Source organism: Myotis daubentonii, chromosome 3 (assembly GCF_963259705.1).
Source record: "Myotis daubentonii chromosome 3, mMyoDau2.1, whole genome shotgun sequence".
Taxonomy (NCBI): Eukaryota; Metazoa; Chordata; class Mammalia; order Chiroptera; family Vespertilionidae; genus Myotis; species Myotis daubentonii.
Window position 1 is genome coordinate 53724263 of NC_081842.1, and position 23334 is coordinate 53747596.

Genomic DNA, 23334 nt, shown 5'->3' on the forward strand with positions numbered 1-23334 from the left:
GCTCATCCTTTGCACCCCCACTGGGCCCCCCCACTGCAGCTCCTGGTCCCCTGTCTGCCGGCAGTCCTGCTGTCACTGCTCCCACTCACTGACAGCGCCGGCCCCACTCGCACCCACTGACGGCGCAGATCCATTGAAGCTGGCGCCAGCAGTGGGTATGAGTGGCAGCTATTGCCCCGATCACCCCTCAGGAACAGGGGGAGGTGGAGAAGCCCTCAGGGGCAATTGGGGCCAGCAGCCTCTGCTCACACCCGCTGATGGCACCAAGCAATTGGGACCGGAGCTGTCAGCGGGTGCAAGCGGGGCCGGTGCTGGCAGTGGGTGTAAACAGCGGCTTCAGTGCCGGCAGCAGGTGCGAGCACTGTGCAGGACTGCGGCGCGCAGGAGGAAAGAAATTTTAGTAACTTCCAGAGGCTCACCCCGATGACAGTGACCGGCACCCCACCTTATTCTGGTGCCCCCACTCACCTGCTCCACCATCCTGCTGCAGCCGACGCCGCCATGTTCCGCGCGTGCCCCCTGGTGGTCAGCACACGTCATAGTGACTGGTTGTTCGGTTGTTCCGCCATTTGGTCTATTTGCATATTAGGGTTTTAGATATATAGACTAGAGGCCTGTTGCAGGAAGATTCCTGCAAGAATAGGGCTTCCTGAGGCTAGAGCGAAGCAGAGAAGAGAGCGAAGCCCGCCAAGGGGGCTTCGCTCCCTTCTCCACTGCCTTGCTTCCTCCCTTCTCCGCTGCCTCGCTCCCTTCCATCTCTGCCGCTACGCTCCCTCCGTCTCCGCTGCCTCACTCCCTCCCATGTCCACCACTTCGCCACTGCCTCGCTCCCTCCCGTGTCCGCTGCCTTGCTCCCTCCCTTCTCCGCCACTTAGCTCTCTCCCATCTCCGCTACCTCGGCTCCGTTCCCTTCTCCGCTGCTTCGCTCCCTTCTGCAGCACTTGGCTTCCTTCTACCCTGTCTTCAGTCTTCGCTCCTCACCTGTGTATGCAAATTAACTGCCATCTTTGTTGGGTTAGTTTGCATATTGCTCTGATTGGCTGGTGGGCATAGTGGGGGACGGTCAATTTGCATGTTTCTCTTTTATTATTGTAGATTATCACTTACTATATGCCTTTGTGAGGATAGGCTATCCACTTCCATGCAAATCATGCACATGATGAATACTCAGAGGATGACCATGATGAGGGAGAAGATAAGCTCTCCACTTTCATCAAATCATGCACATGATGTTCTACATGATGAATACCTAGGGGATGACAATGACGACGACTACACACAATGTCTAAAAATGTTGTCATAGTTATTAGATTATCACATGAAAAGACACACAACAGATAAGTTTAATTGTACTGCATGATGATTGCCTATTATTCATTAAGTGGGAATAGATCATCATAAAGGTCTTCATCCTCCTTCATTTTGAGTAGGCTGAGGAGAAGGAAGAGGAGGGGTTGGTCTTGCTGCCTCAGGTGACAGAAACAGAAGAGATGGAGGAAGTAGAAAGAGAGGCAGTAGAGGCAGGCACATGATATAACTTTGTGGAAATACATGGTAATTTTCTGGACTTTTTTGCTTTTTCATTTATCTGAAAATGTTTCTATATGATACCAATTTTTCTCTACTATTTGCTTTATTTTCAGTGTCCATATCATAGAAAGGTCTGTGTCAAAAAATAAGTCTAAAGCACTCTTGAACAATTGAAACCATTTGCTAGATTGTCTAATGTCAATTTGTTTTCTGGTACTGCTTCTTCATTGTCTTCCTTATTGTCTGGTACTGATTCAGAAGCACTCATCTGCATCAGCATTTTTTAATTTTTTTTTTTTTGTCATATCCACAATCTCTTCCTTGGTTTCCTTGATTGACTTTGTTGTAAAACCTGTAAAGTCATGCATAATATCTGGACACAATTTTCTCCAACAGGAATTGTTTCAGGCTTGGTGGATTTCACAGCTTTTCCTGATCAGTGATGGCATCTTCAATCCTTCCAGACTTTCAGGATATTCTTTCTTTTGTGGTCCTCTTCCATAGCATTGATGATCCTTTTCATAGAGTACTGTGTTTAATGAGCCTTAAAGGCAGGGGTCCTCAAATTTTTTAAACAGGGGGCCAGTTCACTGTCCCTCAGACCGTTGGGAGGATCGGACTATAGTTTAAAAAAAAACTATGAACAAATTCCTATGCACACTGCACATATCTTATTTTGAAGTAAAAACAAAAAACGGGAACAAATACAATATTTGTATTTGCATGTGGCCCGCGGGCCGTAGTTTGAGGACCCCTGCTTAAAGGTCCTTATGACCCCCTGATCCAGAGGCTGAATTAGAGAGACAAATGTTTGGGAGCATTTCACTTCACTGCCTTCGGTATTAAACTCATGCTGTTCTGGGTGGCCAAGTTCATTGTCTAATTTCAAAATAATTTTAAAAAGCAATCCCTTACTGGCAAGGTACTTCCTGACTTCAGGGACAAAGCATCAGTGAAACCAAGAGGGTTCTTGTGCAGGCCTTCTTATTGTACAAACAAAAGACTGGCAGCTGGTGTTTTTTTTTGTGTTTTTTTCTTTTTCAAGGCCTGGGAGCTAGTAACTTTATAGATGAGGGCAATCATGATTATAAACCCAACTGCATTTGCAAAAAAAAGTAGAATTAGTCTCCCCTCCTGCCTTAAATCCTGATGTTTGCTTTTTTCTTCCTTACTAATAAATGTGCTTTGTGGCATTTTTTTCTTTTTTCCAGAATAGAGCACTTTTGTCTCTATTAAAAACCTGTTCAAGCAAATCTTTTCTCTTCAGCAATTTTCTTAATGGCTTCTGGAAACTCATCTGTTGCCTCTTGGTCGGCAGAGGCTGCTTCTCCTGTTATCTTGACATTTTTAAAACGAAAACTCTTTCTAAAATTATCAAATCATTCTTTGCTGGTATTAAATTCTCCTACTTTAGACCCTTAACGTTCCTTTTGCTTTAAGTTGTCATATAACAGTGGTTCTCAACCTTCCTAATGCCGCGACCCTTTAATACAGTTCCTCATGTTGTGGTGACCCCCAACCATAAAATTATTTTCCTTGCTACTTCATAACTGTAATTTTGCTACTGTTATGAATCATAATGTAAATATCTGATATGCAGGATGTATTTTCATTGCTACAAATTGGACATAATTAAAGCATAGTGATTAATCACAAAAACAATATGTAATTATGTGTTTTCCGATGATCTTAGGCGACCCCTGTGAAAGGGTCGTTCAACCCCCAAGGGGGTTGCGACCCACAGTTTGAGAACCGCTGTCATATAATGACTTCGTATTGTTTTTTTGTTTGTTTGGTTTTTTTTAAATATATTTTATTGATTTTTTTACAGAGAGGAAGGGAGAGGGATAGAGAGTTAGAAACATAGATGAGAGAGAAACATCAATCAGCTGCTTCCTGCACACTCCCTACTGGGGATGTGCCCGCAACCAAGGTACATGCCCTTGACCGGAATCAAACCTGGGACCCTTCAGTCCGCAGGCCGACGCTCTATCCACTGAGCCAAACCGGCTAGGGCTGTTTTTTTTTCTTGAATCATATTAGTCTATGGGTATGCATTTCAATATGAGATAAGAAGGTATTTCTCACCAAAAAAAATAAGCTTTTCACACCTGCTGACATAACTGTAGTGATGGCTTCACGAAATTTCTTTTCTTTCTTTACAATGGTCCTTATGATGGATTCATTTAAATGAATCCAGCTCTTAAAATGGAGGGCAACCACAGCTGCAGACCCCAGTCTACAATGCATATCTAGCAATTCAACTTTGTCTTGTAATGTCATGATTTTTATCTACTTCTTGGGAGCACTTTCAGGATCACTGTGGTGTTATTGAAGGTTTACAGTGGTGCACTAAACACAGTGAAAAATGCACATGAACAATGACAGATCACTTTTTACTACAATACATATTTTTCTGGAGAGAGAACTGCTCATGTGGAAATGATTAGTATCACATGGTGTTTTAAGCAGCTACTGGAAACATTTGAGGTCAATGCAATTGCAACAGAAGGTGGCTACGAAATTATTACAGTTAAGTTTATGTAGTTATAATTTAACTAGAGGCCGGGTGCACGGATTTGTGCATGGGTGGAGTCCCTCAGACTGGCCTGTGCCCTCTTGCCATCCAGGACCCCTCGGGGGATATCGGACTGCCGGAAGCAGCAGGCGGCTGGGGAGAAGCCCCAGCTGGGGTCAGGCGCAGTTCCGCTGCCACTCATCCCAGCCCCACTGCACCTACCGCCACCACTCAGTAGTTCTGCTGTGAAGGTGGGAGAGGCTCCTGCTGCCGCAGCTGTGCTCACCAGCTGTGAGTCCAGCTTCTGGCTGAGCAGCATTCCCGCTGTGGGAGTGCGCTAAGCACTAGGGGGCAGCTCCTGCATTGAGCGTCTGCCCCCTGGTGGTTAGTGCATGTCATAGCGACCAGTCGTTTGGTTGTAACGGTTGCTTAGACTTTTATATGTATAGATAGATAGATAGATGTTGTATCTTTACATTTCTTCACATTTCTCTCATCCATGAATGGCACCAGGTAAGTGTGTAAGTTTTTATAAATTTTAACTTTATATATAGTAGATTTGTACATATTTTATGGTAGTAAATGATAAAACAGACTAATATCTATATATATTTTATGCATTCATAACATACCTAACTTTTTCTTAACTTTTGATATTTCTATGCTATGTGGTTTGTAAGTTTTTTCAAATTGTCACAATCTCCAAAATTTTTTCCAATATGTTTATTGAAATAAATTCACATATAAGTGGACCCATGCAGTCCAAACCCATGTTATTCCAGGGTCAACTGTATTTGATTTGTTGCCTGACTACAGCAGTAAACATCTGCCTGCTCTCCCTGTGTCTGTTCTTTCCTCTCACCAGTCTGTTCTTCACCTAGCAGCCAGTCTTCCTTACAGAATCTCAGTTCATGTCAGTACCTTGATTTTAACCCTCCCATAGGTTCTAATCCAGTAGATAATAAAATACTTATTTACTACTAAGGGCCCAGTACACGAATTAGTGCACCTTGAAAGGAACTGTGGGCTTCAAAGCTGTGGTTTGCACAGGGGCAAGTCTCGGCCCATCCTCTGCGCCCCAACCTGGCCCCTTCCGCCATGGCCTCCATCCCCTGTCTGCCGGCAGCCCTGCTCCCACTGTTGCTCCTACACGCTGACAGCACCAAGCGATTGGGGCCAGCGCCAGCAGCGGGTCAGAGTGGGGCCAGTGCCGTCAACGGGTGTGAGAGGAGGCTGCTGCCTCGATCACCACTCAGGAGCAGGGGAGATGGAGTAGCTCTCAGGGGCGATCGGGACCAGCAGCCGCCGTTCACACTTGCTAACGGCGCCAAGGGATCAGAGCTGGTGCTGGGTGCTGTCAGTGGCAGTGGTGCAAGTACCCAGCGGAACCGCGTGCACAGGAGCAAAGAATTTTCAGTAACCACCAGAAGGCTTGCCCCAATGACAGCAACCGGCGCCCTGCCTTGGTCTGGTGCCCCTGCTCACCTGCTCCACCATCCCGCCACAGCCAATGCCCGCCATGTTCCATGCACTCCCCCTGATGGTCAGTGTACGTCATAGTGACCCATTGTTTGGTTGTTCCGCCTTTCGGTCTATTTGCATATTAGGGGTTTTTATATATAGACTAGAAGCCCGTTGCATGAAGATTTGCATAATAGGCCTTCCTCCCCCTGGCTGCTGGCACCGGTTTTCCTCTGGCACTCGGGACCCAGGCCTTTGGTCCAGCCGCAGCGAGGCTTGGCTGCTCCGCTGCAGCTGCAGCGAGGCTTGGCTTCTCTGCTGCAGCCACAGTGGAGAAGCCAAGCCTCTTCAGTCTTCAGTCTTCACTCCGGCCAGAGCCTTCAGTCTTCGCTCTGTGTCTGCGTATGCAAATTAATCACCATCTTCGTTGAGTCAATTTGCATAGTCGCTCTGATTGGTTGATGGGCGTAATAGAGTGACACCAGTTTGTATGTTTCTCTTTTATTAGTGTAGGTAACCCAAAAGACCCTGTATAATCTAGCCCCTGGCAATATTTCCAGTCCCATTTTCTATTGTTCCCTTAATCTACTTTAGCTTACTGAACTTGTTCCTGTTCCTTAAAAAACCCAGTGTTTGGCCATCTCAGAGCCTTATCTTGTTGTTTCCTCTGCTTGGAGCATCTCCCCCCCAACCCCCAGATATTCTCATGAGTCGTTCTCTCACTTCCTTCAGATTTCTGCTCATTTGTTGTCTTCTCAGAAGGCCTTCCCAGGTTTTTATCTAAGGTAGCAGGCATTCCTTCACTCCAAACATCACCCTGTTTTATGTGTAACACGTTAAGCGCCATGTCAGTCACCAGTGACTGAAACGGAAAGGAAGACAAAACAGACTTGGTGCTTAATGTGTTAAAAAATGTTTTGCCTCATAGTAGCTAATGCAGTCTGATCCTTTATTAACACGTTAAGCACCATGTCTGTCACTGGTGACCGAAACGGAAAAGAAGAGAAAACAGGCTTGGTGCTTAACATGTTAATGCAAATTTTTTATCTGAATTCTCCCTGAGACCTTCTGTGAGGCTTATATCACACTTTATCTAGTGTTATACTGATTTTCTAGCTGGTGGTTTTCTTTATATTTACTGTTCTGGAGAGAACTATGTTCTAGGAAAAAAGAGGAGAGGAAACCATTCAGTTTCCTTAAATTAGGATGGCTGTATCTCATTAACCGAACTGGAGCACTGTGGGCATCTCCACCTCCCCCTGCTTCTGAGGGGCAATCGGGACCAGCAGCCACCACTCACACCCACTGACAGCATCTGCCCTGCTCGCACCCGCTGCTGGTGCCCGCCCCAATCACTCCATGCCATCAGCGCTTGGGAGTGGGGCTGCCAGTAGACAGGACTGGGCGCTGCAGCGGGAGGGGCCAGGCGGGGGCGTGGAGGATGGGCCGAGACGTGCCCCTGTGCCTACCACAGCTTCAAGGCCCACAGTTCCTTTCAAGGTGCACGAATTCATGCACTGGGCCCCTAGTAGTTAATATAAGCTTTAAAAAAATACCAAATTAATCATATAATCCAGCAATCATAATCCTTGGTACTTACCCAAATCAGTAGAAAATTTATGTCCACTCAAAAACCTGCACACAGATGTTTATAGCAGCTTTATTCTTCATTGCCCAAACTTGAAAACAACCAAGATGCCTTTCAGTAGGTAAATGGATAAATAAACTATGGTACATCCAGACAATAGAATGTTATTTCGTGTATTTTTTAAAATGAAAAGACATGGAGTAACCTTAACTGCATTTTACTAAGTGAAACACACCAATCTGAAAAAGCTACATACTGTATGCTCCCAACTATATGACATTCTTGGAAAGGCAAATCTATGGAGACAGTAAAAAGATCAGCAGTTGCCAAGGGTTAGGAAAGTGGGAGGGGATGAATAGGTAGAGCACAGGATTTTTAGGGCAGTGAAACTATTCAGTATAATATTATATGGTGGGCATGTTTAAAACCAGACACTGTGCAACACCAGAAATGCACCCTAATATAAACTGTGAACTTTGGGTAATAATAGTTTGTCAACGTAGGCTCATCAGCTGTACAAATGTACAATTCTGGTGGCAAATGTTGATAAGCGGGGAAGCTATGCATGTATGTGTGCAGAGGTTTTATGCAAACTAATTTCTGCCCAATTTTGCTGAGAACCTGAAACTGCTCTAAAAAGTAAAGTCTATTAAAAACAAAATTAATATCTTAATGTAGATTAGGTTGGCTTTAGTTTGAAGACCTAAATGAGTGAAATTTGTATATAATCTCTACAAATAGGAAGTGTGTTGCATTCATCTTTGTAGCTTCTACATAGTATCATGATTGTTAGATGGCCCTTTTTTGTCAAGGACAAGTAGGTTTAAAAAAAAAAATGCTGGAAAATGACTGACCTACATGCTCATGGGGTCGGGATAGGTGATTCAGCTTGTGCTACATTTTTGCCCTTTATTTTCAAGTAGTGTTTGTTTTCATGAGAATTTATTTTATACCTCTCATCACAACTGTATTTCAGTAACCAATTGGGCAATGATTTTTTTAATGTCAGCTGCTAAAACATAAGCTTCACAAGATGTATGTTTTCTTCTCTTGTATAACCATAGCCTAGCATGGTAAAAGCACTCTAGAAATATTTGTTGAATGAATAAACAAATGTGATATGTTGTTTATTTTCATTTAATCTGATTATGGCTGCAAGGAAGTTTGGCATTTCCAAATATAGTTTGGCCACTGTAGATTTCCCAAGCCATTTTTATATAGAACTATGGCTTAAAAATTAGCAATTCTACATTATGTAGGATTTTGTCAAATAAAAAGTAGTTCAAAGCCGTCTGAGAAAAATTGAGGTGTATGTATTCTTACACATATAAAGGACTTAAATTTTCATTGTTAAAATTTGAGCCCTAGCTGGTTTGATTCAGTGGATAGAGCGTCGGCCTGCGGGCTGAAGGGTCCTGGGTTTGATTCTGGCCAAGAGCACATGCCCGGGTTGCAGGCTCGATCCCCAGTAGGGGGTGTGCAGAAGGCAACTGATCAATGATTCTCTATCATCATTCATGTTTCTCTTTCTCCCTTTCCCTTCCTCTCTGAAATCAATCAATATATATATATATATATATATATATATATATATATATATATATATATATATATATATATATATATATATATAAAATTTGACTTAGCATTGTTTCCCCTAAAGATCTTTTACTGTGTTATTCTTTGTACTTCCTGGCACTGTTATTTAGATAACAATTTCAGCTTCCTTTTTGTGTCAAAGTTTAGAATTTTGATAAAGGTAAAAATAGTTGTTCAAACTGTGGAGAATAGTAGCCTATAACTATTAATATACTTAACCCTTAAAAACAATTGGTGTGATACTTTTATAGGCACATGTAAATCAGTCAACAAAGAGTGGACTTGTTTTGTGCAAGTGTAAACCAACTGGCTATGACATCTGGAAGCAGTGGAATTTTAGGAGAAGCCTGAACACTACTTATTCTGCCCCTAGATAAATTTATTTAAAAGATTTTTCTCCCTCACCCCTTAACAGGAGCCCTGCCAATTCATACTTTATCCTTTAGTAAACCCCAGTTTAGTTCTTTCTGAACTGCATTTACAGTATTGTGAAATCTAAACTGTGACCATTGACTCAGCCAGCACTGGAGTGTGAAGAAGTTGTTATGACAGGATGGAACTAATTGATTGCCCTACAAAATTTTTGTTGGTCCTGAGAAAATAAGATTATAATCTGAGATTTGAATCAAATAGACCCATGCTTCAATTTTTTTTCTTTTTTATTGATTTTCAGAGAGAGGGGGAGGGAGAGGGATAGAGAGAGAGAAACATCAATGAGAGCATCGATCAGCTGCCTCCTACACACCCCTCACAGGATGGAGCCCGCAACCCGGGCATGTGCCCTGACCAGGAATCGAACCAGTGACCTCCTGGTTCCTGGATCGATGCTCAACTGTTCAGCCATATAGGTCAGGTTATTTTTCTGTTTTTAAAGGAATAATCTTCATAGACCCATCAAATATATCAAAGTGTTATAAACTTGAAAAAGAAATCAGTTTGAAAGTATTTTGAAAGAGAGGAAAATCAAACAAGAAGCATACAGATTTTGATATTCTTTGTTTCAGCTAAGTACCATAGCTGAATGGGGGTGGGGGGTAGAGGGAGGGGAACAGAACAACAGTCATTTTAATCACTTTTTCCAAACTGAAAGACTATATACAGTATAGAGCTTAAATTCTTTCAGTTAAAAGAACACAGCTTTATTATATAGGCCTTTTTTATAAAAATGTTTTAAAGAATTCAAGAGTAAACTTAAAATTTCCATACGTACTTTTTTGTTTTTTTAATTCTCACTTCCATTTTGGGGGAAGGAGTTGCTTTTTTTTATTATCATAGATTAAACATTGCAACATAATTAAACCAGTTGTGGTTAGTAAAAACTAAGCTGGGTGTCTTGAAGTCATTTTCTATTTTCTTCATTGACAATCAGTCTTTTTTCTTTTTTAAAGTGACACTGCAGCCTGTAGGCCAAATCCAGCCTGCCATCTGCTTTTATAAATAATGTGGAGTTATTTTTAATGTTTTTATTTTCTAATATTTTTATTTACTTTTTAGAGAGAGAGGGGCCAAAAGGGAGAGATAGAGACATCAATGTGAGAGTACAACATGGGCATGCCCTGACTGGAATCCAACTGGTGACCTCTCAAGGCATGGCATGGCGCTCAACCAATTGACCCACACTGGCCAGGCCTGTCAGTCAAGTTTAATTGGAATACAGCCATGCCTATTTGGGTATTGCCTGTGGCTACTTTCAAGCTACTACAGTAATGTTGGGTAATTACAACAGAAAGTGCATGGTCTCTGAAGTCTAAAATATTTATTACCTGGCCCTTTCAGAAAAAGTTTGCTAACCTTTGACCTAAGAGTTAATGAAGTTTTTTTTCTGCATTGTTGTATATTGTCTTTCTATTAAAATATAGTAGTAACAATAAAGACAATAAACTTTTTTTAAACTATTTTAAAGAGACAATATACTACTTGAGCATGCTGTCTTTAGATGATGATGGTCTGGGTTTAAATCTCTGTTCTGCCATATACTAGGTGTACCGGTTAATAATGGCGGATTTTTAATCAAAGAAAACACGATAATTTCAAGAGAAACATCAAAAGTGCTTTATTCAAAGTAATGTCCATCACTAGCTACACATTTCCCCCATCTTTCAGGTAATTTGTTGATACTGTCCCAAAAGAACTTTCCTTGTTTTGAAGCAAACCATTCAGAGACCCAATTTTCCACTTCTTCGTATGTTTTGAAGTGCTGCTCAGAAAGTGCATGTGCCATCAATTGGAACAACTGGTAATCTGAAGGAGCAAGTTCTGGTGAATAAGGTGGGTGGGTTAATACTTCCCAGGCAAGATCTTTTAACGTGTTTTTAACTGGTTTTGAAGTGTGTGATGGTGCATCATCATGAAGCAAAATTACTTTGCCATGTCTTCTGGCACATTCTGGTCATTTCATGATCAAAGCGTTCTTCAAATTGATTATTTGTTGTGGGTAGCGATCAGTATTAATGGTTTCATCTGGTTTTAGAAGCTCATAATACACCACACCTTCCTGATCCCACCAAATGCAGAGCATTGTCTTCATTCCGAAGCGATTTGACCTTGAAGTTGAAGTTGATGATTGACCTGGAATAACCGATGATTTTGTGCATTTGGGATTCTCAAAATAAATCCACTTTTCATCGCCAGTCACAATTTCATGCAAAAAAAGACTTTCTTTCGTGCCGTTGAAGCAACATTTTACTGATGACTTTTTGGTTTTTCATTTGTCTTTCGTACAGTTGATGTGGCACCCATTTTCCTTCCTTTAAAATCTTTCCCATTGCTTGTAAACGATCAGAAATTGTTTGCTGAGCAACGTTTACTCTTTCTGCAAGTTGTTTGAGTTTGACACGTATCTTTATCCAAAAATGCTTGTAATTGTTGTTCTTCAAACGTCTTTGGTTGACCTGGACATTCTTTGTCTTTCACATCGAAATCATCACATTTAAAGCGTTTAAACCAGAGTTCACAAGCATCTTGAGATATGGAGCATGTTCACCATAAGCTTCCTGAAGTATATGATACCTTTTTCTTCAAAATCAAGTAATGGATTAAAACTTCCCACAAATGCTCTTTTTTTGGCACGAAATTCAACATTTTAAAGTGTAAAAATATCTTTGATGTTAACACCTTCAGTAAATTTGACATATGACGTTTTGAAGCTTGCTGTCAATACAACAAAGTAGCATACATATCAAATCGCATATATATCAACATATGTGTAACTCCATCTATTGAAAAAATATCCACATTATTAACCAATACACCTAGTACTGGCTGTGTTACCTTGGACAAATTGCCTAAATTCTCTGTGTCTCTTTCCTCCACCTGTAGAAAGTAGGGTTGAAAATATCTGCATCAAGATTTAGTGAGAATTAAGACAATACATGTAAAGCCCTTTTGTAGTACCTGACATCAGAAAAGTATTTATTATCATTGTCACTAGCATCTTCATCACCACTACCATTGTCATTAGTTCCACAAAATATTCTAGCCTTTTAAGTGATGAGTCTAGAGCAGCCATGGGCAAACTACGGCCTGCGGGCTGGATCCGGCCCGTTAGGCTGTTGGATCCGGCCCGTTCGGCTGTTCTATCCAGCCCGCGGAGCCGAAAGAGCGAAAGAGCGGAGGGTTCTCTTGCTCTCCCTTCCGCTCCTTCACCAGCAGCAGTGTTAACATGGCAACGTTGGGAAACACGGCCGCAGCTCCTTCTTCTGAGTCCAGTTTACGAACCCATTGTGGCCCTCGAGTCAAAAAGTTTGCCCACCCCTGTTCTAGAGTCTAGAATCTAGACAAAGCCGCGGTGGCTGCGAGGGCCGGTGGCTTGGGAGAGGCTGCAGCGCAGGCCGGTCCAGTGCCATGGCCCCTTCTGCAGAGGCAGCAGGAGAGGGGGCTGCACAGTCCTGGTCCCAGTGCTGCCCCTTCTGCAGAGGCAGCGTGGGGGCCCAGTCCAGGCGCCACGCCTCCGCAGAGGCTGGACGGGGTGCGACCTGCTGTGCTTCAACCTCCCACAGTCCTTCCTCCAGCCAGCCTGGCTCCTGATTGCCTCCCACCCACCAGTGAGCAGGGGGCGGGGCCAGTGCTAAGAAGTGAGGGCCAAGGGCTGGCAGCTGTGGCAGCTGGCAGTGGCAGCAGCAGCGGGGTGATGGGGTCGGCACCTTCCCCTGATTGGCCCAGTCCCCTCCACAGAGGGAGGCCAGACTACAACTTAGACCTGCTCCAGGCCTAAGCCATCAGTAGGACATCCTCTGAAGGCTCCGGGACTGTTAGAGGCTACAGGCCGGGCTGAGGGACTCCCCCCTCCAGTGCATGAATTTTTGTGCACCAGGCCTCTAGTAGTAAGTAAAAGACTGAGGCCAGAGCATCTTTATGATACTTGAGGAACAGGAGGGAGGTCAGTATGGCTGAAATATTAAGTGGGAGGATGACTTTAGAAAGGTACCGAGCTTGAATAATCAGGGACTTGTAGAAGAATGAATAGAATAGTATAAATGTGTGGTTACTAGGTAGCATTAAGAACCCGTTTTAGGTTAGTAATCCTTTAGTCTATGGTCGTGTGTGTTTCTTTAGCCACATTCTGATATAATCAAGTTTTTAAAAAATCATATTGCAGTTGGTAGTTTAATATCTATTTGTTAATTATGTAACCTTTAAGTCCAATTTTTAGGTCTTTATTTTAAATTTTTATTGATTGTTGGCTCATCCTTCTTCCAGTACAAAATGATAAGCTGAATGCTGATAGAATACCATCTTTTCATGATAAAGGGGTGATAAGCCTTAACTAAATATCACGAATCTTGCAAGCAGATATAGATTCATGAACTAGATGATCTGTCTGTCTGAACTAACAAATCTGCACCCATTTTTTATAATAGGACTAGAGGCCCGGTGCACATGTTTGTTTGTTTTTCCCCCACTGTACCAGCTTATATTGATGGTACTTGTTTGCAGTAACTGTGCTAAAAGCAAATAAGAAACAGATTTAGACAATGAAGAACACCTTTATTTTAAGGTACTGGACCCTTGCTGAGTACAGTGACTTTCAAGCAGAGTTTTGATATATCTACTGTGCTGTATTTTATTCTTCTGTAAACATGCAAAAGGCTCACGGATTATTTTTTTTCCTGGTTTCACTGTCCCTCTTAAATAACTTCTTTGACATTAGGTCAGAGAAACATGTCTCACTACAGCATAATAGATATTTTAAACGAAGGAATTTGGATTAAGAATATTAACTATGCAGCCTATCCAGCTTGGCTCAGTGGTTAAGCATTGACCTATGAACCAGGAGGTCACAGTTTGATTTCCGGTCACAGGCACATGCCCGGGTTGCAGGCTTAAACCCCAGTGTGGAGCGTGCAGAAGGCAGCAGATTAATGATTCTCTCTCGTCTTCGATGTTTTCATCTTTCTCTCCCTCTCCCTTCCTCTCTGAAACCAATAAAAATACTTTTAAAAAGAATAACTATGCTGTACAAAAACAAAATAAGGTTCTTATTGATCAATAGTTACACAAGGGTAATTACTCTCCTTATTACCTAATGTATTGATAAAAGATTTTCTAATTCCTATATTTCATTTTCCATGAATATACATTTATTTAGATCTTACTGATTTTTATGTATATCCCAAGCTCAGTTTATCCCATTCATGTAACATGTTAATATAAGATATAAACAATTGTTAATTACCTGATAGTACATTTCAGTTATCTTTTAGAGTTTCATTTTATGCTATGAAAATCATTTTAATAAATAATTTAGTGAGAAAAAATACTAAGTGTTTTTTAGATAGCCTTGCAGATCTTTTATACTTGGATCTAACTATGATGTGTAACATAATTTTTAGTGGCTATTGTGGGTATTATTCTTAATAGTCTTGCCTCACTCCCAACTTCCCATCAGTCACCAGATACACAAATTATATATTCAAAATCTATCTTGATTTGCCTATTCATGTCCATTTTCACCATGACCACCATTTGGTTTAAGCCACTGTCCCCTCTAGGATGGATTATTACAGCAACCTCTCAGTTGTCCCTTCTGTCTCTTCCTATATCAGTCAGGATTCATTATGCATATACAGGGTGGGGCAAAAGTAGGTTTATTCTTGGATTATTTATTGTATTATTTTCCAAATGAATAACTGTAAACCCACTTTGCCCCACCCTGTATAAAAACCACTTTAACTATATTAAGCAGAAAGAGATTTAATCCAGTTAGATACACTTAATATACCTTTTTATTTATTTATTATTGAGTGAATGAAAGTGGAAGAGGGTGCTGCATAGTCGTAAATGTAGATGTGCAATAAACATTATGTACCTGGCTTTACCTAATGAGGCTCAGACCACTTTTATGAAAATCTATTACATTTTAAAAGCTGATTTCAGAATTTTAAGATCTTACATTAAATATGAAATATAAAGATATGAAGAAAATAAGAATCTCTAATAATTTCAACATTTTTCAAAAAGCTGTCAATTTGAATACTGGTTTAAAAAAGTGTTTTTAAAATATGTACAATCCAGTTATTTTACAGGAATTTACAATTTTCTGCAGTGTTCTTTGACACAGTGTTAATATTATATAGCCTCTGTTGTCATGGAAACAAGTCTTTGAAGGCAACCTCGAAGGATAATGATTCCATGGTGTGGCTATGGATAGAAACAACTGAGACAGTTGTTAGTCACCTGGTCAAGATTTTTTTTTTAATCTTCGAGATGATCTTATTGAGTGGTACAGATGGAGCAGGAAGAGAATGATGACTAATAATCACTATTGTCTAATGAAATATGTATCTAAGATTTTTCAAGTTTAAAAAGCTTATGCTGAAATGCCTCCTTTTCTCTAATAACCCAAATATAATGGTCACTGTATATTGCGGCCTCAATATTTATATTAGAATCTTAAATTTTGACATTTTCTAATTTAGAATCTTCTTATAGAACTCCCCCAAATTTTACCATACTGTTAATCCTGCATTGAAAATATCCTCTTATTTTTCTTCATTTTAATGATTTAATATCTGTACTGTTCCTCATCATTTAACCTTCATTTGGTTATTTATTATTTAAGGCTGTAATTTTGTTTCAAATGAAAATTTACTTTGTTGTTTTATAAATCTTTGTTACCTAAATTGATTATCAGCTGTGGCTAGGAAATGCTGTGTGTTGATATGGCAATTTGTTGTTGTTGTTTTATATAATTAATTTGTGTTTATTGTGAAATATGAATACGTTTTGAGTATATCAAAATGCGTTAACGATCTGAAGACCATGCTGTGGTTGCAGTTAGGTATGCCAGGGGGCGCTGTGGCCCAAGATGTACGTTTTATTCTGAAATCTGGTTTAGGGCAAAGCAGTTTTTTTTCAGTATACAAAATAAATTTATTACCAAGTTGTAGATACAAAATAATTAGCCATTTATTGGCAGTTGTTTTTTTTTGAAGACTTTCTCAGCAGTATTTGCCTTTCTTAAGTTAGAGGCAGGGGCATATGTTCTTTTTCAAAGTATTTGCTTAGTGCCCTCTAGAGAAGAGAGTGGATTAAGATTGTGTAGATTTCAGGGTTTTTAAAAAGGGTACTTAGAAACAGAGAAAGGAAACAAAATCTAGTTGCCAAAAATCTCTTTCTACGGGAAATAAGAAATCCAATAACAGAAATTCAGCAGTTCTTTTCCTAATTCTTTACAGCTTCCCTTTTGTGAGCTGAACCTCAGTTGTAAAATGAACTTGATCCTTACCCTTCATCTCTAATAGTCTTATATATCACTAAAATTTGTTAGCATCTTTTAGAACAACTCATGTGAAATGGGTTTTCCTTTTATCTTTTAGAGAATTGGATGGTAAACGATCATAATTGCTTTTCTCTTGATATGAACAGTGGGTCTCCCATTTCTCACACTGCATTATAATATTGTGTATTTATTGTTGACAATTAGGAAAATAGAATATATATATATATATACATATATATATATACATATATATATATATATGTATATATATATATATATATATATATAGTGCCAAGTGACTGGAACAACTGGTCACTATGACGCGCACTGCGGCCGGCCAACCAGTCTAATCAGGGGTAGGGCTGGCGGCCAACCTCCTGCGTCCCCTCCCCCTGGCCAGCTGGACCCTATCCATGCACGAATTCATGCACCTGGCCTTTAATGTGAAATGAGGCAATGGGGAGGGAAGCTACTTGTAATCCTGCCCCCAGAGGTTAACTTTTCATACATTTATTTCCATAATTTTACACTTTTCATTTTTCCTTTTTTGTTTAATGTCATGTCATTGGCAGTATTCTATATGACTTACAAAGTATTTTTACAGATGATTTATCCTTGTTGCCTGATATTTATTTAATCTTATATAATTATCATTATTTACTTAACCATTTCAACACCTTTGGATATTTAGGATATTCCACGTTTCCCCAAGTATAAACAATGCTCAGGGGAATATATTAAGAGTATTAAAACATTTGCTTTTTAAATTATTCCCTTGAGGATAGATTTCCAGAATTACTATGTCAGAGAGGTTAAATATTTTTATGGCTATAGACAATTACTACTGAGTTGGTTTTTATAAAGTTTGTATGGATTTATATTTCCAAGGGCAGTGTGAGAGAGTACTTGTTCCCATGTATTAAAATTTTTTTGAGTTTGTTTATTGTGGTAAAATATATGTAACAAAATTTACAATTTCCACAAGTTTTAATTGAACAATTATGTGGCATTAGTTATATTCCCAGTGTTATGCAGTAATCACTATTTCCAAAATTGTTTTTATCACATCAAACTATGTAACCATTAGGCAATGATTCCCTGTGTCCCCATAACTTCTATTCTCCTTTCTGTCTCTGAATTTATCTATTTTAAGTATTTCATATAAGTGGAATCATACAAAATTGTCCTTTTGTGGCTGATTAATTTCACTTAGCAATAATGTTTTCAAGATTAATCCATATTGTAGGATATATATCAGAATTTTATTTTTTATGGCTGACTAATCCATTTAATGCATGTAACACATTTTGTTTATCCATTCATCTGTTGGTGGACATGTGGGTTGTTTCCACCTTTTTTAAAAAATTATTATTCATTTTTCACAGAGAGGAAGGGAGAGGGACAGAGAGTTAGAAACATCAGTGAGACAGAAACATCGATCAGCTGCCTCCTGCACACCCCCCACTGGGGATGTGCCTTTAACCAAGGTACATGCCCTTGACCAGAATCGAACCTGGGACCCTTCAGTCTGCAGACTGACACTCTATTCACTGAGCCAAACCAGTTAGGGCTGTTTCCACCTTTCGACTGTTGTGAATAATGCATCATTGAACACTGGTGTAAGTATCCAGTTTCCTGTTGTTAGTTCTATTGAGCATATACTTAAGAGTAGATTAGCTGGATCAATAGTAGTCTTATGGTTCATTTTTTCAGGAACTGCCAAACTGTTTTCCACAGAGTATGCACACTTTCCCATTCCTACCAGCAGTTTTTGAGGGTTCCAGTTTTGCACATTCTCACCAATACTTGTTACTTTCTGTTTCAGTTTTCCCTTTTTTATTACAGCCTTCCAATAGGTGAGAGGTGATATTGTAACTTTGATTTGCATATCTCTAATGAATAGTGATATTCAATATCTTTTCATGTGCTTATTGGCCATTTGTATAGCTTTTTTAGAGAAATGTCTATTCGGGTCCTTTGCCCATTTTTTTATTGTTTTTTGTTGTTGTTGAGTTGGAGTTCTTAGTATATTCTGGATATCAAACTTTCATCAGATGTATGATTTGTAAAGATTTACTCCCATTCTGTAGGTTGTCTTTTCACTTTCTTGATAATGCTTTTTGGTGTATAAGAAGTTTTAATTCTGATTAAATCCTAATTTGTTTTCATCACTTATGCTTTTTTAATGGTCATATTTAAGAATCTATTGTCAAATCCAAGGTCATGAAAATTTACCCCTTTTTTCTTCTACGAGTTTTATGGTTTTAGCACTTATATTTAGGTTGTTGATTAATTTTTCATTAGTTTTTATGTATAATGTTTTAACTTTTTTTGCATGTGGATATCCAGTGTCTCAATACCTTATTGAAGAAACTTCATACATTTTTGATAAATTTTCATTGCCTGATAGAGAAAGAAAGTTAACATTTTAATTTCATTTTGTATTTTTACCAATGAGGAAAAGCATAGTTTCAAGTTTAGCAATTTGTTTTCTTACTGTTTTAAGTCTCTTAATGTACATTGTCGTCTTATTAATTTAATTTTAATGTTTTTATACATATAGAATATGTCATTGATAGAGGAAATACGAATTAATTCCATTTATAAGCTTTGGAACTCGTTAGAAAACACCTTTCTGTGTTCCAGTTATAGCTTTATAAAAATAATTGAATCAAGTCAGATAGAGTAATCTATACTAATAAAAAGCTAATATGCAAATGGTTGGGACGCCCTCACGCGTAACGACCAATCAGCTGGAGGCTGCGTGTGCAGCAGGCGCAGGTGGGCAGGGACTTGCAGTGTCGGGGCCGGGGACAGGGCCGTGGCGGAAGCCTCCGCGTGCCTGTACTGGGGTTCCACAGGCCTCCGCCACGGCCCAGCCCGACCTGCCTCTTTGGGGCAATCCATCGAGGAGTCTCAGATGGCTGGGCAAGGCCGACCTCTTTGGGGCGATGGATCATGGGGCTCCCACACTGTGACAGGGCATAGGCCAGGCTGGGGGACGCACCCTGCCCCCCCCCCTGCACGAATTTTGTGCTCCAGGCCACTAGTTTAGTACAAATATCAAAGCTTTATAGTTTAAAGTTGTCACTAGAGTTGCCACTTCTTTTTTCATTCTTTCCAAAATATGTCTGGCATATAATAGATACTCAATGAATGCTAGTTGCATTAATGACTTTACAGGCAGGTTCTTGATAATAGAGGTTAATAGCACAGATTAGTTTAAGTTATACAGATTCAATTTTGGAGTCTTTTGAATCTTTTGTCTGTAGATTTGTAAGGCCCAATTATCTACTTGATAGGCAAATGGAATTACTTTTGATTCTTTAAATACAAGAAGGAAGGTAGTCAAATATATTCTGGATGCTAGAAAAATATTGTGTAGTCTGTCTCTGAAGCTAGTGTCTTGTCGCTTTGAGGAGGAGCATTATAAATTGTTATCTTTTGTTATTTTCATTTAAACATCTAAGGCAGCGGTTCTCAACCTGTGGGTTATGACCCCTTTGGCGGTCGAACGACCCTTTCACAGGGGTCGCCTAAGACCATCCTGCATATCAGATATTTACATTACGATTCATAACAGTAGCAACATTACAGTTATGAAGTAGCAACGAAAATTATTTTATGGTTGGGTCACAACATGAGGAATTGTAGTTAAAGGGCCAGAAGGTTGAGAACCACTGATCTAAGGAGTAGGCACTCTTTTTAACTACAGAGTAATTAAAATATTTGTGATATCATTATTAATAAAATACTTTCTGGAAATCATTGTCTCATTCAAATTGAGGTAATATATTAATATTTTACCTACTTTTCTGTTCATTCTGAAAACTATAATTTATGACAAGCTTTCTGTTATGTGATTCCTTTTTATTTTTATATTTTTCCTGATTTTTTGTCATTGATGATTTTTAGCCAACAGAAGCTGTACCTCTCTCTTCTCCCACTGTCCCTGTGATCCCTGTCCTGCCAGTCCCTGCTGAGAATACTGTCATCCTATCCACCATACCACAGGTTTTTATTAGTTTCTTTTGTATTTATAAATTTTAATTTGTTTCTAATGTTTCTTTTTTTTAAGTGTTTTAATTATTTTTTTGTTAGATTTGGTCATTCACTTTGGGCTTCAGTTGATATTATTAGGGAATTAATATAAATTAATTATCTTATAAATAAAATTGTAAGGATTTGCTATAAAGTGGGTTCAGTATTTGCCTTTTTATTAGTTTGTCTATGAAATAGGACACATTCTGAACGTCATAATATTGAACCTGCTTAGATTTATCATGTCTCTTGTACTTGTAAATGTGAAACAGTTTTAAAAATATTTTTGATTTTGGAAATTTTGTTAATTTTTAACAAAATTAAGTATGGCCATGGGGAGGGGCTGTGGGTGGTGGGTTTGCTGGCCCACCATCAAATGGGGTGGGGAGGCAATCAGGGGCGGGGCCAGCCAGCGGGAGAGGCTGCAGGCCTATCATGGTGGGGCGGCCAATCGGGAGCCTGCTGACCGGGGAAGGAGGGAAAGGGTGGGCGGGCCAACCGGTGGGGAGGGACTGCAGGAGGTTGGCTGGATGTCTCCACCCCCTGATCGGGCCATTTTGCTGGCCACAGTGGGCGTCATAACGACCAGTCGTTACGGCATTATGGTCGCTGGCTTTTTATATATATATATATATATATACACTAGAGGGCCAGTGCACAAAATTCGTGCACTTGAGGGGTCCCTCAGCCTGGCCTGCGCCCACTCACAGTCAAGGAGCCCTTGGGGAATGTCCAACTGACCGCTTAGGCCTGCTCCTGTCTAAGCGGTGAGTCAGATATCCTTAGTGCTGCCGTGGAGGCGGGAGAGGCGCCCGTCACTGCTGCTGTGCTCGCCAGCCGTGAGCCTGGCTTCTGACTGAGCGGCGCTCCCCCTGTGCAAGTGCACTGACACCAGCGGGCAGCTCCTACTTTGAGCGTCTGCTCTCTGGTGGTCAGTGCACATAATAGCTACCAGCTGTTCCACTGTTAGGCTGAAACCGGCTCTCCAACATCCCCTAACGGGTCACAGATTGTGAGAGGGTGCAGGCCAGGCTGAGGGACCCCAGCTGTGCATGATCGGGGCAAGGGAGGGATACGGGCAGTGGGCCAGCCGTGGAGGGACCACGGGAGGGCTCCAAGCCATGTCCAAACCATCTCACTCAGTCCCTATCGGCCAGACCCCAGCAGCAAGCTAACCTACCAGTTGGAATGTCTTTCCTCTGGTGGTCAGTGCACGTCATAGTGACTGGTCGACCAGTCAACTGTCTGCCCCCTGGTGGTCAGTTCATGTCATAGCAAGCGATTGAGCGGCCTTAGCATATCATTGGCATATTATGCTTTGATTGGTTGAATGGATGACCAGACACTTAGCATATTAGGCTTTTATTATATAGGATAGATAATAATGATGTTAGGTGTGAAAGATCTCAATCTTATTTAAAGTGTAAATAAGTACATCTTTATGTATTTTTACAATTAATGATCTATAGTATAAAATCTAGGTAAAAATAAGCCCCATTGTGGGGGGAAATGGAATATCAACTATGATTATGAGCATTTCCATGCACTTTTACCCCTCCTAAAAAATGAAAATCAATAGGAATATCATATAAAATATGATTCTAGGAGAAATTACAGGTATTATACTAAAACTTTAATAATTCTAAATAAGAGAGAGAACCAAGACTGCAGTGTAGGGTAAACATTGGCGCTTGCCACCTCCCACAACCACATCAAAATTACAACTAAAATACAGAGCAACCATCATTCGAAATCACCTGAAACCTGGCTGAATGGAAGTCATACAACTAGAGGAGTAAAGGAGAAATACATCGAGACTGGTAGGAGGGGTGGAGACACAGAACAGATTGATTCAACACCCACGTGTGGCATGTTTAATAGGGAGGAGGGATAGCTCTGCTGCAGAGGTCTCAGGTGAGAAGCAAGGGCTTCCAGACCCCCAGCCAGGATTCCAGAGCTGGGAAGAGAAGTCCTTATAACTTTGGGCTGTGAAAAACAGTGGGGATTGTGACTGAGTGACATGGAGGCTGCTGGAGACCCATGTAGTTCCTCTTAAAGGGACAGCACACAGACTTACTCAGACTCAGTCCCTCTGGGCTTCAGCACTGGGGCAGCGGCTTTCAGGGATCCAGGGACATATGGGGAGGAACTGGATTGTCTGGCATCAGGGCAGGAATTCAAGTGCAGCTTTCTTCCAGACAGGAGATCTCACAAGGTTCATTGTTCCTGTGCTGGGACCTCCCAGCAACTCACAGAGCTGACCAGCAGCCATATCTGAGTTGTCATTGGCTTGTCTCATATTGTTTGCTGCCCCCTGGTGATTCCCTGAGACCCCACCCCACCCAATTTACAGCCCCACCCAAGCTGTTTGCAGCGGTATTGCATATGAATGGCCTGTCCTGGTTTAGGCTACAGACTTCCCTAAAATCTCTCAAACAAGCAGCTGCTGTCATCAGCATCCCCTTTCAGTAAGTGGCCCGGCACTAGCACCAGCCTGCCCTCCTTCAGAGCTGGGCATTGCCTGGGCACTTCCAAACCCAGGACAAGTAGCAGCTATCAGCAGATTACTCTGTGGCTCCTGCTGGGTGGCCTAACACTGGACGCAACAGAACACCTACTACATAAGGCCACTCTACCAATTCCAGGAGACATAGCAGCTCTACCGAATACACAGAAACAAACACCAGGAAGCAGCCAAAATGTGGAGACAAAGAAACAGGTCACAAATGAAAGAACAGAAAAGTCTCCAGAAATAGAACTAAATGAAATGGAAGCAAGCAAACTACTAGATACAGAGTTCAAAACAGTGGTTATAAGGTTGCTCAAGGATCTTAATGAGAGCTTCAAGGGAATTAGTGATATTTTCAAGGATCTTAG

General features: G+C 40.7%; 1 protein-coding gene across 13 annotated transcripts in view; it reads left to right on the forward strand.

Annotated features, from left to right (window-relative positions):
• The window catches only part of DLG1 (discs large MAGUK scaffold protein 1), a 308802-nt gene that overhangs the window by 126168 nt on the left and 159300 nt on the right, over positions 1 to 23334 (forward strand). For 9 of the 13 annotated variants that reach the window (XM_059687457.1, XM_059687460.1, XM_059687461.1 and 6 more), the window contains one exon: positions 20332 to 20430. The exons of the other annotated variants lie outside the window; for them this stretch is intronic. In XM_059687457.1, coding sequence (XP_059543440.1) covers positions 20332 to 20430 — 99 coding nt within the window. The remainder of the gene's footprint in view (positions 1 to 20331; positions 20431 to 23334) is intronic. 13 annotated transcript variants of the gene reach the window in all.